At 48.7% G+C, this 18,244-nt stretch overlaps 1 protein-coding gene across 2 annotated transcripts in view; it reads right to left on the reverse strand.

The window, feature by feature from the left end:
* Positions 1-16,569, reverse strand: part of CAMSAP1 (calmodulin regulated spectrin associated protein 1) — a 103,064-nt gene extending 86,495 nt beyond the window's left edge. Inside the window, exon 1 of one of the 2 annotated variants that reach the window (XM_050759709.1) lies at positions 16,032-16,569. In XM_050759709.1, the coding sequence (XP_050615666.1) occupies positions 16,032-16,191 (160 nt within the window). In that variant the 5' untranslated portion in view covers positions 16,192-16,569. The remainder of the gene's footprint in view (positions 1-16,031) is intronic. The other variant, XM_050759708.1, reaches the window with a different exon arrangement.
* Positions 16,570-18,244: the final 1,675 nt, after the last annotated feature.

Genomic DNA, 18,244 nt, shown 5'->3' on the forward strand with positions numbered 1-18,244 from the left:
GAAAAGCCCCATCTTTCTAGGCAGTGGCTGAGGAAGAAGGGTTCCTCGGAGCCAGAAAGTGTGGAGGGAATCCACAAAAGGAGAGCTGGAGAGGGATCCCCAGAGACACGCCATGAGCCTGCACGATCCGGGCTGACTCCTGAGCTGTGTGTGCCCTGGGCAAGCCTGGGGCCACAGGCCAAGGCTGTGAAAGCTGAACCAACACTGCAGCCACCACCCATGACAGCAAAACGGACTCCTGGGCTGAACCCAATGGGCTTTATTGCAACCCAGCTGCAAAGCAAAATCAACATTATCCAAAGGACTTTAACAGGACCCAGAAACCGGTCTCACAGCATGATGTTCAAAATGTCCAGAGCCCAATCCATAATTATTCAACAAAGAACAAGGAAAATGTGACCAATTTTCAAGGGAAAAGAAAACCAACAGAGGCCAACCCCAAAATGACCCAGATGTTAGTTATCAAAGACTTTAAAACAGCTATTATAAGTTCCATGAGGTAAAGCTACATACACTCTCTTAAAATATATGAAAAAACAGAAGTTCTCAGTAGAGAAATTAAAAACTAGAACAAAAATTTCAGGACTAAAAAGTACAATGGCAACCTAAAATTCACCGGATGCGCTCAACAGAATGGCGACAACAGAGGAGTCAGTGAATCTGAAAATAGATCAACAGAAACAATCCCAATCTGAAGAACAGAGAGAAGAAACTGATGGGATAAAATGGCAAGTATGAGATGATGTCAAAAGTTCCAACACTGTGTCAGTAGAGAAAAGGTTGGTGCAAAAAAGTATATGAATAAACATGGCCCAAATCTCCCCAAATCTGGTGAAAGACACCCATTTACAGGCTCAGGAAGCCTAGAAAACCACGTGCAGACACTTCATAATAAACTGCTGGAGACCAAAGGTGATGAAACGGGCCCGCAGGACCCTACAACTTGAGATACCAGCCATAAACTTTCAGTTACCATGCTTCAAACAATGGCAACAAAAAAGACACAATTAAAATTTTGGACAGAAAAGTAGAAATTACAAAAAATCAAAAGAAGAAGAAAAAAGAACTTGACAGATTAGAAAAAGAACAAAACAGGCTGGGTGTGGTGGCTCACACCTGGAATCCCAGCACTTTGGAAAGCTAAGGCAGGTGGATCACTTGAGCCCAGGAGACCAGCCTGGGTAACATAGCAAGACCCAACTCTATAAATAAATTTTTCAAAAAAGAACAAATCATGGACAGGTACAGTGGCTCATGCCTGTAATCCCAACACTCTGGGAGGCCAAGGTGGGCGGAACACGAGGTCAGGAGTTCGAGAACATCCTGGCCAACGTGGTGAAACCCCATCTCTACTAAAAACACAAAAATTAGCCAGGCGTGGTGGCACGCACCTGTAATCCCAGCTACTCGGGAGACTAAGGCAGGAGAACCTCTTGAACCCGGGAAGCAGAGGTTGCAGTAAGCCAAGATCGCACGATTGTACTCCAGCCTGGGCAACAGAGAGAGACTCTGTCTCAAAAAAAAAAAAAAGAACAAATCAGAAATCCTAGGCTGGGCACAGTGGCTCACATCTATAATCTCAATACTTTCAGAGGCCAAGGTAGGAAGATCGCTTGAGTTCAGGAGTTTGAGACCAGCCTAGGCAACACGGCAAGACCCTATCTGTACAAAAAGCTTTACAAATTAGTCGGGCAAGGTAGAACCTGCCTGTGGTCCCTGCTCCTCAGGAAGCTGCGGCTGGAGGATCACTTGAGCCCAGGAGTTCAAGGCTACGGTGGGCCACGACTGCACCACTGCACTCCAGCCTGGGAGACAGAATGAGATCCTGTCGAAAGAAAAAAAGAGAGAAGAGAAGGAGAGAGAAAGACAGTGAAAGAAGAAAAGAAGAGAGGAGAAGAGAAGAGGGATGAGAAGGAGAGAGGAGAGAGAGGAAAGAAAGAAGAAAAAAATGAAAAGAAAAGAGAAAAAGAAGAGCAGGAAAGGCAGGAAGAAAGAAAAGGAGAAAGGAAAAAAGAAAAGAGGAGAAAGGTAAAAAGAAAAGAGAAGAAAGAAAAGTTATAGAACAGAAAAACATAGTAACTAAATTTAACTTTATACAATGGACTGATGAACAGATTAGATACAGATGAGAGAATTAAAGCATCCTGAGTGAAGAACAATGAGATAGAAGAATGGAAATTAGAGTAGAGAAGATAAGTAACATACCCTATGCCACTGAAATGTAACTGGAGGCCCACGAAGGAGAAGAAAAAATGGGGCAGAAACAGTAAACATACAATGGATGAGAATCTTCCAATACTTGTAAAACTCATGAAACCATAGTCTCAAGAAGCACTACAAAATGCCAGCAGGATTCAAAAAAAGACATCTACAGACCAAAGAACTCACAGGAATACTGATGAAATCCAAAGACAGAGAGAAGATTTTTCAAGCAGCCAGAAGGAATTTCTGGCCAGGACAAAACGGCACAGACTTGTCTCTCCCTGCTCCCCTCCTCTAAGCACAATCACAAACCCTGGAGAGGACCCAAGAGACAAAGGAGGACTCTGAAAGGTGGAAGAGGAAGGCAAACTGGCTTGGAGCCCCAGGACTGGAGGACCGACACAGCAACAGGGTGTTCTTATGACCCCCATCCAATAGGAGGTGACCCAGGCCTGGTGCTTCCGGACTCCCTGCCTAGCAACACAGGCAACCCAGGTACACTTATTCTGGCCTGCATCGAGTGGGAGTCCCACCTACCACCCCAGGTGAGCCCAAGCCCTACTAACAACCAGCAGGCAGGGACAACAGCAAGAGAGCACTCAGCCCAGAGGCACTCTCCTTCCCCATCGGGCGGACCTGAGACACCCTCCCACAAACTAGACACACCCTGCACCAGGGTAATCCAGCAAGTGGGACCACCATCACCAGCATCTGGCTTAGGAGGCACTCTCCTTCCCCACTGGTCATGGGACTCCTCTCCCCACTGAGGGAAGCCATCCAGCTGAGGGGAGGGGTGGACACCGGCACAGGAGCCACACTCCACACACCTGGTGGTGATGCTGAAATGTTCCACCTCTCAGAGGCAGGGGTATAAAACAAACACCCAGCCTGGGAAGCCCTTGGTCCTGTGCACAGAGACTCCCACGTCCACCCAGAGGCAGCATGCTGCCCAGCCTAGGAAGTTGCTTCTGCCCTCGAGCAACATCAGCAGGGACCCGCGGGAGCCCCAGGGGAGAGGCTAAGTCAAGCGACTGAAAAAGCACCACAAAGGCTAGGAAGGTCAGACTATCACCAGAACCACGGTCACAAAAGTAGGACAGGCCTGCATGCTAAACCTCAACAAGGTGACTGCTGCTAAAATAAAACCAGTACCCAGAGCTTCCTAACAAAATAGCCAAAATGATCGGGAAGCCATCAGAAATGACTTTAACCAGAGGACAATGAACTGGCACAAACACCATGATAAATCAAACGTTGGAACTATCTGACAAGGATTTTAAAGCAACTAGCATGAAATCACTCCCAAGTAATCACAAATTCTCCTGAAACAAAACCAGAAAATTGCGGTAATGAGAGCCAAATGAAGAACTGGAAAATATAGTAACAGACATTTTAAAACTCACTGGATGGGCTGAGCAATAGCTGAGATGACAGAAGACAGAATCACTGAACTTGAGGTCAGATCAAGAGAACTTACCCAATCTGAACAACAGGCAGAAAATGCAATGAAGAAAAGAAGAACAGAGCCTCCGAGACCTGCGGGAGAATAACAAAAGACCCAAGGGTTCTATCACCCGAGGCCAGATCAAAGTGGAGAAAGAGCAACAGAAAGAGAGAAAATCTTCCCAAACATGCTGAATGACACAAATGAATGAAATGTTTTAAGAAACTGAGTGAACTCCAAAAAAGATAAACTTCTTTAAGAAATCCACACCAGGACACATCATGACTATACTTCTAAAACTAAAGACAAAATATTTTGAAGCAGTCAGAGGGGAATGGCACGATACATACAGGGGAACACCAACTCCAATGACTATGACTTCTCATCTGAAGCTATGGAGGCCAGAGGGAAGTGGCACAGTTTTCAAGTGCTGAAGGAAAATAACTGTCAATCAACCACAAATTCTACAGCCAGCAAGAGTATCCTTAAAAAAATGAAGAGGAAATAAAGATGTTCTCTGTTGAAGGAAAACAAAATAATCTGTCAAACCTTAAAGAATGGCTAAAGGAAGCTGTCCAAACAGCAAGAAAATAAGGAATCTTGGAGGACCAGAAAGAAAAAATAATGGAGATATGTGAGTAATGAGTAAACACAACAGACTGCCCTCCTGATGAGTTTTTTAAATTACACACAATGACAAAAATTATAACACCGTCAGATGGTCAAGACAGTGGTATTTAAAAGTGGGGAGAGTTAAGGGCAGCTAAATGGAAAAAAGGTCTTCGCATTTCACTGACAACAGTAAAAAAAAAGGGTATCAGTAAACTGTTGTAAGTCACATAAGTATACTGTAATACCCAGAGCAATCACTAAGAAATTATACAAAGCGATACACCCAAAAACAATATAAATAAGTCTAGATAAAAATCCTAAAAAATGGTCATTTAACCAATAAGAAGTCAAGAGAAGAGAAACAGGAACAAGAAACAGAGGAAACAAACAGAAAACAAGCAATAAAATGTCAGGCTCAAGTCCTACATATCAATACTAATTGTTAACAATATAATATTATTAGTAAATGTAAATACTCTAAATACACCAATCAAAAGACAGACTGGTAGAGGGTAGATTAAAAAACATGACATCATTACATGCTCTTTACAAGAAATACACTTCAAATTCAACAACTTAAGTAGGTTAAAAAATAAAAGGAGGGAAAAAAGATATGCCATACAAACACTTTAAAAAAAAAAAAAAGCAGAACTACATTAATAAAGTAGAAAAATTACGAGAAGCAAAAAGGGACATTACATAATGATAAAAGGATCGATCTACCAGAAAGACCTTAAAATCCTGAAAGTTCATGCACCAAACTATAGAGCCTCAAAGTACATGAAAAAAGTTGACACAGCTAAAAAGAGGAACAGACAAATCTACAAGTATAGCTACAGACTTCAACACCCCCTAGACAGAATTACTAGACATAAAATCAACAAAGATATAAAGTAGAACACAACCAACTAGCAGAATACAACTGATAAAGCACTCCACCAAACAGCAGAACACTCATTTTTTTCCAAATGCCCATGCAACATTCACTAAAAGAGACCATAACCTAGGCCACAAAACAAACCTTAACAAGTATAAAAGAACAGAAATCAAACTAGGTTATCTTACTGAAATCATATGGGAAATAATAAGACAAAACAGGAAAATCTCTCAACACTTGCAAATCAGAGTTTGAAATCACTGAGAAGTGCTGTGGTCTAAGTGTTTTCTGTCCCTCCAAAATTCATGCTGCAACCTAATCCCCAATGTGGCAGGGTTGAGAGGTGGGGCCTTTTGGGGGTGATCAGATCACCAGGGCCTCACTCTCGTGAATGAGACTAAGGAGGCTTGAGGGAGACTCTCCCTTCTGACATATGAGGACGCTCAGAAGGTACCATCTATAAGGAACGGGCCCTCGCCACACACCAAATCTGTTGGCACTTTAATCTTGGACTACTTAGCCTCCAGAACCGTGAACAATCAATTTCTGTCATTTATAAATTACTCAAAAGTACAGCAGTCCCCTCTTATCCCCAAGGGATAAGCTCCAAGACCCTCAGTGGATTCCTGAAACAAAATACATACATATTGGGCTCAGTACTATACTTTCCCACACAAAAAAAAATTTTTGAGACAGGGTCTCACTCTGTTGCCCAGGCTGGAGTGCAGTGGTACTGTAATCTCAAATCCCGACTCAAACGATCCTCCCACCTCAGCCTCCTTAGTAGCTGGGACTACAGGCACCCACCACCACGCCTGGCTAATGTTTGTATTTTTTTTTTTTTTTTTTTTTTTTTTTGAGACGGAGTCTCGCTCTGTCGCCCAGGCTGGAGTGCAGTGGCCGGATCTTAGCTCACTGCAAGCTCCGCCTCCCGGGTTCACGCCACTCTCCTGCCTCAGCCTCCCGAGTAGCTGGGACTACAGGCGCCCGCCGCCTCGCCCGGCTAGTTTTTTGTATTTTTTAGTAGAGACGGGGTTTCACCGTGTTAGCCAGGATGGTCTCCATCTCCTGACCTCGTGATCCGCCCGTCTCGGCCTCCCAAAGTGCTGGGATTACAGGCTTGAGCCACCGCGCCCGGCTTGCTAATTCTTTTTTTAATGTGGAGACTATGTCTTGTTATGTTGCCCAGGCTGGTCTCAAATTCCTAGACTCAAGCAATCGTCCTACCTTGGCTTCCCAAAGTGCTTGGATTACAGGTGTCAGCCACCACGCCGGGCCCTCAAAACATCTTTTATTGTACTATACTCACACTTCTTAGGAGGATGTGAGATGAGAAAATGCCTAGATGATGAGATGAAGTGAGGTGAACCACATAGGCGTAGTAGTGACCTAGCTTTAGGCTACCCCCAATCTTCTGACAATAGGTCAGACAGAGGACTGACTATCTGCTTGGGGAGATCCTGGGTCATCAAGCCATGACGATGTCCACAGTGGGAATGTCAGGAGCAGATGATATCAATGACTTACGAGGACAGCATATACAGTGTGGACATGCTGGACAAAGGGATGAGTCACGTACCAGGCAAGATGGTGTGACTCAGAATAGCATGCGATTTAAAACTTATGAATTATTTCTGAATTTTCCATGTAATATATTCAGGCCACAGTTGACCAAAGGTTACTGGTAAGAGGTGACTTCTCTATTTTGTTATAGCAGCCCAAATGGACTAAGACAATGCATCAAAGAAGTAGTTATCAAAGGAAATTTTTTAAAAATACCTAGAACTGAATGAAAATGAAAATACAACACATATGTGGGATGCAGCTATGGCAGTAGTAAGTGGGAAATTTATAGCACTAAACTCTTCCATCAGAAGAGGAAAGGTCTCAAATCAATAATACGAGTTCCTAGCTCAAGAAACTAGAAAGAGAACAGCAAAATAAACCCAAAAGAAGCAGAAGGAAGGGAGACAGGCATGGCTAGAAAAGGGCAACAGAAGAAGTCCTCGTGGGATGGAATGATCTATACTTAGATTAGATAAATGTCAATATCCTGGTGTAATATTATGCTATAATTTTAGAACAAGTCATCATTAGGGAAACTGAATAAAGGGTACCAAGGATCTCTGTATTTCTTTAAAATGCATGTTAATATACAATTGTCTCCAACTGGCCAGGCGTGGTAGCTCCCGCCTGTAATCCTAGCACTTTGGGAGGCTGAGGTGGAAGAATCACTTAAGTCCAGAAGCTCCAAACTAGTCTGGGCAACACAGTGAGATCCCATTTCTACAAAAATAAAAATTGTTTAAAGAAAAACATATACATACACAATTAACTCAAAACTAAAATTTAATTTTTTAAATTAGCCAAGGATTTTAAGATACTTCATAGAAAAGGTACTCCAATGGCCAATAAGCATATAAAAATGCTCATCATTAGTCATCAGGAAATGCATACAAAAACTATGGTGAGATATAACCCACCCACTTAAATAACTAAAATCAAAAAGACTGACATCATCAAGTGTTGGCAAGGACGCAAAGCAACTGGAACTCACATACACTGCTGGCCAAATAAATAAGTCAATTTGGAAAACAACTGGGCACTTTCTAAGAAAGTTACGCATATGTATCTTATTATTACCCAATAATCCCAAGCACAGCTGTTTAAGATAAATGAAAACATCTGTCCACATAGATGAATGTTCACAGAAGCTCTATTCATAATAGCCAAAAGCTGGAAATGTCCCCAGATAATCACCAACAGATGAATGGAGATATAAAACGTGAGCTAGCCATACCATGGAATATTATTACTAAGCAAAAAAGATCTACACAACATGAATTTCAAAAATACTATGCCAATTGGCCGGGCGCGGTGGCTCAAGCCTGTAATCCCAGCACTTTGGGAGGCTGAGGCGGGTGGATCACGAGGTCAGGAAATCGAGACCATCCTGGCTAACACGGTGAAACCCCGTCTCTACCAAAAATACAAGAAAATTAGCCAGGCGTGGTGGCGGGCACCTGTAGTCCCAGCTACTCGGGAGGCTGAGGCAAGAGAATGGCGTGAACCCGGGGGATGGAGCTTGCAGTGAGCCGAGATCGCGCCACTGCACTCCAGCCTGGGCGACAGAGCAAAACTCTGTCTCAAAAAAAAAAAAAAAAAAAAAAAAAAAAAAAATTCCTCAAACTATACTCTTAAAACATGTGTGCTTTACCACATGTAAATTACACCTCAGTAAAAGTGGTTCTCTCAAAGGTCCAAAATGGCCGGACGCGGGGGCTCACACCTGTAATCCCAGCACTTTGGGAGGCCGAGACAGGAGGATCGCTTGAGCCCAGGAATTCGAGCCCATCCCTGGCAGAACTTGTCTCTACTTAAAAAAAAAAAAAAAAAGGCCAAAACAAAAGTCAAGTCTTTACTTTATGCCTTACAATGGGCATTAACCATTGTATCCTAGCAGGGACTTCTCTGAAAAGCTCAAATTTCATATATCTCTCCCCTCCTCAGAAACCTTCGGTGGTTCCCCAATTCATCAATCAGCCCCTCAAAGCATTCCACGCTCTGGCCTCAGTACTTTCTTCAGTCTAATTTTGCCTTCCAACTCTGCAGCCTCTACCCCTATGAGGCCACCAGCCTTTCCTACATCGTGTGCTCTTCACGCTCTCCCCTCCACTTCCCTCTGTCTTTGCTTCTCTTAATTCATTCCCTTACCGCCATCTGATTCTCACACACCTAGACTACAAACTCAGTTTTCACTCTAATGGAACATTCCAGATTCCCTCAGGGGAGTCTCCCTCCCTCTGCTCCTCCCCTGTTCTGCCAGTAGCATCTGCCCTTTAGAGAGCCAGCCTCCTCAGCCTGTCACTATGGGTCTCTGTACATGCGGACACTTCCATCACTACAGGAGGCCTGAAAAGGATACTAAGGGCCCCACCGTTCAAAATGTAATGCCCAACTGAACTCATGTAAGTTTAATTCTTTTTGAGACAGGATCTTGCTCTGTCACCCAGGCTGAAGTGCAGTGTGACAATCATGGCTCACTGCAGCCTCGATCTTCTGGGCTCAACTGATCTTCCCACCTCAGCCTCCCAAGTAACTGGGACCACAGGCATGCACCACCATGCCCAGTTAACTTTTACGTTCTTTGTAGACACAGTCTCACTCTGCTGCCCAGACTGTCTCAATCTCCTGGGCTCAAGCAATCCTCCCACCTCAGCCTCCCAAAGTGCAGAGATTTCAGGTGTGAGCCACCACATTCTGCCCCCAGATACAAGTTTAATTTTGACTAGTTGAGTATGAAGTGATGGGAGGAGAGTGACTGGGGAATAGCAAACCACTCTAAGAAAAAGAGGGCCAGGCGTAGTGGCTCACGCCTGTAATCCCAGCACTTTGGGAGGCCAAGGTGGGCGGATCACGAGGTCAGGAGATCGAGACCATCCCGGCTAACACGGTGAAACCCCATCTCTACTAAAAAAAATACAAAAAATTAGCCGGGCATTGTGGTGAACGCCTGTAGTCCCAGCTACTCAGGAGGCTGAGGCAGGAGAATGGCGTGAACCCGGGAGGCGGAGTTTGCAGTGAGCCGAGATTGTGCCACTGCACTCCAGCGTGGGCGACAGAGCAAGACTCCGACTCAAAAAAAAACAAAAAAAAAGAAAAAGAAAGAAGAAGAGGACTAGGTGGGAGCTCAGGAAAGCCAGAAATAGAAAAAGCTCAAAGATCTTTCTTTCTTTTTTCTGAGACAGGGTCTCACTCTGTTGCCCAGGCTGGAATGCAGTGGTGTAGTCTCGGCTCACCACAGCCTCCGCCTCCTGGGTTTAAGCAACTCTCCTGCCTCAGCCTCCTGAATAGCTGGGATTACAGGCGCCTGCCACCACGCCCGGCTAATTTTGTATTTTTAGTAGAGACGGGGTTTCACCATGTTGGCCAGGCTGGTCTCCAACTCCTGACTTCAGGTGATCTGCCCGCCTCAACTTCCCAAAATGCTGGGATTACAGGCATGAGCTACCACGCCCGGCCTCAAAGATCTTTTCTGTAGTGATAACAAAAGTTACGAAAGCAGAAAAATACTATGAAATAATGACTAAATATTCTTGTCAAGGGCACCATCGTTCCTATGTCTGGGCTCCCCATGGCAGTCCAGCTGACCGTAACTCACCCTTGGCTGCCTCCCACACCCACTGTCAATCAGTCCAGCTCCATGGATTCAGCGTGTATATCTGCTGCTCTGTGTACCCTTCCTATTCCCTCTGCCGACAGACAGGCAAGTCCATCCGGGCACAGTGGAATCACTCACTCACTCAACTCATACCTGTGATCCCAGCACTTTGGGAAGCCAAGGTGGGTGGGAGCACTGCTTGAGCCCAGGAGTTTGAGACCAGCCTGGGCAACACAGGAAAACTCCACCTCTACAAAAAATAATAATAATTAACCAGACCTGGAGGTGCAGGCCTGTGGTCCTGTGATCCTAGCTACTCGGGAGGCTGAGGTAGGAGGATCACTTGAGCTCAAGGAGGTCAAGGCTGCAGTAAGCTATGATCATGCCACTGCACTCCAGCCTGGGCAACAGAGCAAGACCTTGTCCCAAAAAAATACAAAGAAGAACAGCCAAGTCTTTGGCATTTCCAGCCTAACGACATCAGCTCTCAGGTGGTACACCTGTCTATGGCCTCTACCCACTCCAACCTGCTAAAAACATCTTCCCAGGCTCGCTCTCTCAGCACGACATCCCCCTACTTAAAAACCCTCCCGGGCACACATTATCAAAGAAATCCCCAGCCAACCTGAGCACCACAAACAATCTGGCCCCAGACTATTTTCCAAACTAATCACTTACTATTTCAGTCCACAAATCCTCCACCTCAACAAGGTTAATCTACTCTCAGCACACGCGAACACACCTCTCCTCTGCACAGGGCTGCAGCCAGCCGCCCTCCCCTCTGCTCTTGGGGCTAACCATTCAACAAGTATTTGAGCACTCTGTGCTGTGGACACAGCAGTAAGTGGGACAACCATAATCCCTGGCCTCACAGAGATGCACACATAACTAGGCAGCAGGTGGTTCTCAGGACACCTCTGCAGAGGAAAGGTCATGCTAGCTGGACCAACCAGCACCTCCCACAGTATCTAGTACCCCCTAACAGGTGCTCAGGAAGCATTTGAAGATGCTCTGTAACCTCCATCTTGGAAACACCCAAATCCCTTATCAAGAACAACCAAAGACGATGTAAATATACAATCTAAACTCAAAAACCAATCATCCGAACAAGTCATCACCTTCAGAAATGTGGCAATGTGCTCACAAGTGTGCTGCCATCCAGAGCAGGCTCTTCACACCAAGACTCCAGCCACTGCTGCCCTCCTGCCAATGCAGGGAGGAAGAGGCACAGTGGCTTCATAGCCAGTTCTGGAGTTGGAAAGGGGCTCTGAGTACAGATTTCATTTTAACCCAAAGTCACTACAACGAAATATGGCGACCCTCCAGAGTTGATTACAAAGGGGTTTTGCTCATCACGTCAAGTAAGCAAACCGGAGTCTGAACTCTTCTTGTTGCCTACACAATGAAACTGCTGGTCCCTGAGATGGGGACTAAAACCCAGGTTTCACAGGCCACAGCATCCTCACACTGATTTCTTATTTCATAACATAGTTTCCAAATCAGTAGTTCAAATTACTCTAGCAAGACTGAGCAAAAAAGGAGGAGGGGACCAGACAACTCCTCCCAACAGTGTGCCTCTGGGCAGGCCATGTGGCTTCTGGGCAGGGCCATGTGCTGTCAGTAAGGTGAGGAGATGAACTCCTGAACCCTAAGCTCCCATCCAGTGCCCTAGGGTTCAGGGCAGCTTAGCTCTGCAAGCAAAGGGAAAACCTGGTTTCCACTGAGCTACACCACAACATCCTTGCAAAGAATGGAGTGCATGCTAGTACTTGCCCCGGGTTGTTTTTTAACATTGTCCTTGAGAGATAATAAAAGCTTGCTCTCCACATTGTCCCCTGAAACCAAGGTCTAGATACCTGAGTTTCCTAAGGGCATGTATAAAATGCACAGTGGCCAAGATCAACGCCAGGACTGCACTGCTCTAGTCCAGCATGCTATGCTGTAAAATAAACGGAACTTCAGCCACCCTTCTCAACTTCTTTCACCAATTTATTACAACTTTCACTCAAACATCATCACAAAATGTACTGACTAAGCAGGTTCCACACCTTCTTACAGACATTTTTAACCAGACCATTTTCAACATGTCCAATACATTATTTCTTAAAAAAAATGAAAACACTGTCAATGAAACAAGAGAGTTACCAAAAGAAAGGGAGAGGGGACCTAAAAATAAAAGCCTAAGGCGGCCCACAATTCTTGGCTGTGGCCCCAGAGACAAATGAAACTGGAGGAAGTGTTTCTGCACAGCCATATGCCACAAGGCCTCGCCAAGGGCAAGCTCTCCTGAGCCTACCCACTTACTACAATGGCAGACTGGTGGCCCCAGGAACACCAAAACTCTCAAAAGGCAAATGCAAAGCGAGACAGCAGCCAGCCCTGGAGTTTCAGCATGCTTTCAATCTCTATACAAATGGAAGATGGGCCTTATTTAGCAACCTAATGAACAACCCTCTAACAAGTTAAACATTTAAGCCACTTTCACCATCACCCCCAAAAGCGATTTCCGATTAAAGCATCCATATTGAAAGAACCATGTCCGATTAACTGAAAACTAAGCTGGAGAGGCACATGGAGACATTCAAAAGAAGAAACAGAGCAAAAGGTGCTGGATTAGAAGAAGTGTTGGGGGGACACACACTATCCTACCAAAACCCCCTCCCCACTCAGTCTCTTACAAGACACAAGCACACTGGGTAACAGCGAATCTCACACCCAGGCTGTGACCCCCCCCCCAACAACATAAATCACTTCAGCTGAGCTGAGGCAAGTCTTTCGGTCATCTGAATTGGGATCTCTTCAACCTGTAAATTTAAATAAAGATTCTCAATTTTTACACAGTTTTACACAGGACGGCCAAGTGCGGTGCCTCACGCCTGTAATCCCAGCACTGTGGGAGGCCGAGGCAGGCAGATCACCTGAGCCCAGGAGTTCAAAACTAGCCTGGGCAAATAGACCCCATTTTTACAAAACTAAAAATTGTTTAAAGAAAACCCCCATGTCCACAAAAAAAAACAAAAGTTAGCCAGGTGTGGTGGTGACTACTCGGGAGGCTGAGGCGGGAAGATCACTTGAGCCTGGGAGGCAGAGGTTGCAGTGAGTCGAGGTCACACCACTGCACTCCAGCCTGGCCGACAGAGTGAGACCCTGTCCCCTACGGAAAAAAAAAAAAAGTAAAAAAGAAAATTACACAGGAAGCTGAAGCAGGAGGATCACTCCAGCCCAGGAGCTGGAGACCAGCCTGGGAAACCCAAGCAGACTCCATCTCAAACTCCTGGCCTCAAGTGATCGTCCCACCTTTGTCTCTAATTCACTAGAATTATAAATATAAATCACCACACCTGGCTTAATTTTTTTTTTTTTTTGTAATTACACACGCTCCCCTGTTCCCTCGGCAAAAAGAAGTGGAAACCAGACAGGCGCGGTGGCTGACACCTGTAATCCCAGCGCTTTGGGAGGCCAAGGCGGGCGGATCATGAGGTCAGGAGTTTGAGACCAGCCTGGCAATACGGAGAAATCCCGTCTCTATTAAAAATACAAAAACTGGCCGGGTGTGGGGGTGCACACCTGTAATCCCAGCTACTCGGGATGCTGAGGCAGAAGAAACACTTGAACCCAGTAGGCAGTGGTTGCGGTGAGCTGAGATCACGCCACTGCACTCCAGCATGGAAGATAGAGACTCAGTCTCAAAAAAAAAAAAAAAAAAAAAGTGGAAACGAGACCTCCTAAAATCAGGGTCTGATGTGCAAAGGCACTGCCACCCACCAGGAAGGGGCACTCCAGTCTCAGCTCCTAAGATGGCATCCAGTCTTCCCCAGCTCCTGTTCGTGTTTCTTTTCTTTAAATGCCCACCTTTTAATAATTCCAAAACTCGAAAGCCCATTTTAGTATAAGATTCTGAATTCATCATCTGATGAGTCAACAAGTATTAAAGAGTGATCTGGTACCGGAACTGAAACTAGACGAACCCAATACTAACACAGAGACATGCATATTTATTGCTGGATGGCTGACAAATTCCATGCTGAATGCCAAAACTAAATGCAACGACATAAAAATGCATGCACCTTGCTGAAGAAACTGGGAAGCAGATCATGAAAGTTCTTTGTATAGCAATTTGTCTAACATCCGCTGCCTGAGCCCTCAGCCCTCTCCACATATAAAATCTTAAAAAAACATGCAGGAGTAAAACTTTGTGCTCGGACCCCAGGAGCCATGCCCAAGAATGCCCTGGGCTCCACTGCATCTGCGGGAGCCCAGCCAGCGCCCACAAGCAGCTGCGGTGGACGGGCCTCGGTGGGACACTCCCACAGCAGCGGAAAATACAGTGGAAAAGTATAGATGAAGTCGAGAAGAACCTAAGAACACAACGTGGGATAATGGAAGAGCAAAAGCCAGTCTCAGAAACAGACACCACTGGCAAAGGTGTAAAAACTATAGTGGTGTAAGCACATACGGCAAAATACAAAGGCAGGCAAAACAGTGAGCGACACAAGGTGTGAGGCAAGTGAGCTCATGCAACCGGCAGTGACTGCAAGATAACCAAAGTCTGCTCTCGGATGGTTGTTTGCACCTGACTCAGGTTTTATACATACATCTTACCAATTCCGTTCTCAAAAACTCATGAGAAGTCTTGGATGTAGCAGTGTTTCTTCATCATTACAACACAGAAACTAAGGTTCCACTGAGCCAGTAAACAAGAACTGTAAAACTGAAAACTATCAGAGAAAGGTAAAATTCTTTCCCAATTACTACTTACACAGTACAAAAACCAGTTTGAAATAAGGCGAGGTATTTAATCCCTAAAACTTACAAAACGCGTTTGTCCTTATGACTAACTAGAGTCTAGCTGGGGCACAGGCCACTGTCAAACAGGGTAACGCCTGCTCAGCGTTTTCCAAACTGGTCAACTGAACTCCTCTCTGGAATGGCTCTCTGTCTCCTTTAGTCTTACTCTAAAAAGGTTAATTTTTCACCAGGATAAAGGCAAATTGTTGAAGAATGCTTCAAATGAAAAGAGGATTACAGAAATATTAACTCAATATGGTACCTGAAACAAAGCACCTGAAATTAATAGAGAAGTCAGCCACTTAGGAGAATCACCAGGTCTGTCCTGTTCCCAGGGCACGAAATAGAAGCGCCTTAATCCACTAAGCACATTAGGGCCTAACAAATTGGACTCAGTAACAAGGTTACCTAGTTCTTCCAAACAGGAATTAAGCAAAGGGGATCATTATGATTAAGCACAATCCGCGGAATACGCAATTTCTAGTTGGGGAATTCAACAGCTGATGGATGGTAAGCATCAAAATTCTTAACAAGTGAAAGGCTCGGAATCACAGGTCCAGCACTTGGCGATGCCCGGCGCGCTGGGAAGCGGCGTCTCAGACAGCGGCCCCGCGTCCCCATGGTCCCTCCCTGCGCCCAAAACCGGGCAGCTCCCTCCCGCCGCCGCCGCCAACGGGAGGCTGGGGGCACTCCCGAAATAGGAGCGGAAGCCCCGACCCACGCCGCCCTCCGCCGCGGGGACGCCCACTCGCCAGGTGACCGCGTCCCCACGCTCCGCGTTGCCCGGGCGCCACCGGGATCTCGGAGGCGGCCAGCCCAGCCCCGACCCAGTGCGGACGCGGCACAAAGGCGCGGCGCGCGGACCCCGACCCGGCCCGACCCCGGCCGCGTCCCCCGGCCCCGGCCCGCGCCCCTGCCCCCCGCCCCGCGCCCCCCGCCCGGCCCACCTCGGCCGTAGGCCTTGGCGCAGATCCACTGCAGGTTGGCGGCGATCTTGGCGCGCGCCGCGTCGTAGCGGTCCAGGGGCACGAGGTCGGCGGCGCCGTCCGGCGGGGCCTCCATCTTCCTCCAGCCCTCGGCGGCGGCGCGGCCGCCCGCGTCCACCATCTGCAGACAAAGGGCTGAGGCGGCGGCCCGGCCGCAACAAAGGCGCCGCCGCCCCTCGCCGCGCGGGGCCCGGTGCGCCCCGAGCCCCCACTCGGCCCCGCAGCCGGCCCGCCGGGAGGGGCGCCCGAGCGCGGCCCCCGCCTCACCTCACAGCCGCCGCCGTCGCCGCCCCCGCGGCTGCTGCATGCTGCGGGCGCCGAGCCCGGGCGGAGGAGGAGCCGAGCCCGCGGCCCAGAGAGGCGGCGGCAGGAGGGCGCGGGCCGGGGGCGGAGGCGGGGGCGGGCGCGGGCCGGGGGCGGTGGCAGCGCGTGCGCGGCCCCGGGTGAGCGGCGGCGGCGACAGCGGCTGAGGCGGCGGCCAAGGAGCAGGAGCGCGCTCACCGCCGCGGCCTCGCACAGGCGCAGTAGGCACCGCCCGCCACCCCGCCCTCGACCCCGCCCCCAGCTGCGCTCCCTTCTCGCGCCCGCCCCGCCCCTTCCCGCAGGCGCACTAGGCACCGCCTGCAAGCCCGCGCCGGCCCCGCCCCTTTCCGCAGGCGCAGTAGGTGGCACCCGCCGGCCGGTGCCCGCCCCGCCCCTTTCCGCAGGCGCAGTGAGCGTCGACCCGCCCCGCTCCGCCCCCTTTCGCAGGCCCAATAGGACCCGCCCCGGTCCGCGCCTGCTCCGCTGCTTCCATCACGTTCTGAGGCCTGCGGTGCGGGGCGCGGGATCGGCGGCGCGGGGTGGGCGGAGTGGGTTGGCGGCGGGGACCCTGCTGAGCCTGCAGCAGCCAACCCTCCGCGCCGTGCCTCCTCCCCGGCCCTGGCTCGTCCCGCCTCAGCCGCAGCCCGGCCCCCTGGCCGGCCGAGCTCTCGCCGCCTGCGCCCTGGAGACCTCGTGGGTGTGGCCGGCGGCGACCTCGGCAGGCGACAGCCCGTGGACGGGCACCAGGTGGACGTGCCACGGTCTCCAGGCCCCAGTCCCGGTGCAGGGAAGATGGGCGTTTGGACCCCTGAGGCAGAAACAGGTGCAGCGCAGCCGGCGCATCCCCCGGAAGGGACGCTGACTTCGTTCCCCTGGAGCCTGCGTCGGGGCCCGCGCTGGGCTGAGAATTACGGGAACGCCGTGAGAGTTTGCATTCCGAGGATTTGGTCTGAGAACCTCATGGCCGGAATAGAGAACTGCCCCCGGGAGAGCCGGTCCACGTGCCGCCCACCGGCGCCGTGACGGCAGGGAGAGGTGGAGCTTCCCGGGAGCAGGCACCCGGCGCGGGGCTCCCAGCCTGTCTGTTCCTGGTCGAGACACCCTGTGCCAGAGTCGGAGCGTGTAGGAAATGCCGAGTGCCCAGAGGACCCGGGCAGTCCGTCATTCACATACCAACCCACGTGCAGGCTTCAATTCAACGTTGAAGCCGCTTGGGGCTGAGCTTTTTTGATGACTTATTTGAGTTGTAGTTTTTTGGTTACTAATTGAGACTCTTCACTTGTTATAGGTCTGTTGAGATAGTTTATTTTTTCTTGAGTCAGCCGTCTGAAAAGAACACGAGGTGGACAGGGCGGAACGGTCAAGGAAAGCCACAGGAGGAGGGCACTTATTTGAGCAAAGACCGGCGGGAAGTGGGCGTCGAGGGTGAGGATATCTGCAGAAGAAGTGTCTTAAGCAGGGGGCACGGCAGACAGAGCCTCTGAGACACAAGAGCCTGGAGTGTAAGAAACAGCAGAGGCCGCTAGGTCGAGAACCCAGGAGCTGGAAGGACTGGTGGGAAATGGGAGGTGGGGACATGGAGGGATGCGGGCAGGTCCTGCACAGTCAGAACTGTGGCCCCTTCTCTGCAGGAAATGGGCAGCCTTCGGAAGACTGAGCCCAGGGAAGGATGTGACTAAGCCTTTAAAAGGGTCATTCTGACTCCTGGGTGAAGAACAGACTAGGAAGGACTGAGGAGGAGGCAGGAGGCCATCCACTGTCAGATGGGATATGGAGTGTGACCTAGAAAGGTCAAGGGTGACTCCAAGGGCTTTTTGTATATTGATCTTTTATCCTGCAACCTTGTTAAACCCGTTTATTAGTTCTTCTAG

The sequence above is a fragment of the Macaca thibetana genome, chromosome 15, assembly GCF_024542745.1.
Source record: "Macaca thibetana thibetana isolate TM-01 chromosome 15, ASM2454274v1, whole genome shotgun sequence".
NCBI lineage: Eukaryota > Metazoa > Chordata > Mammalia > Primates > Cercopithecidae > Macaca > Macaca thibetana.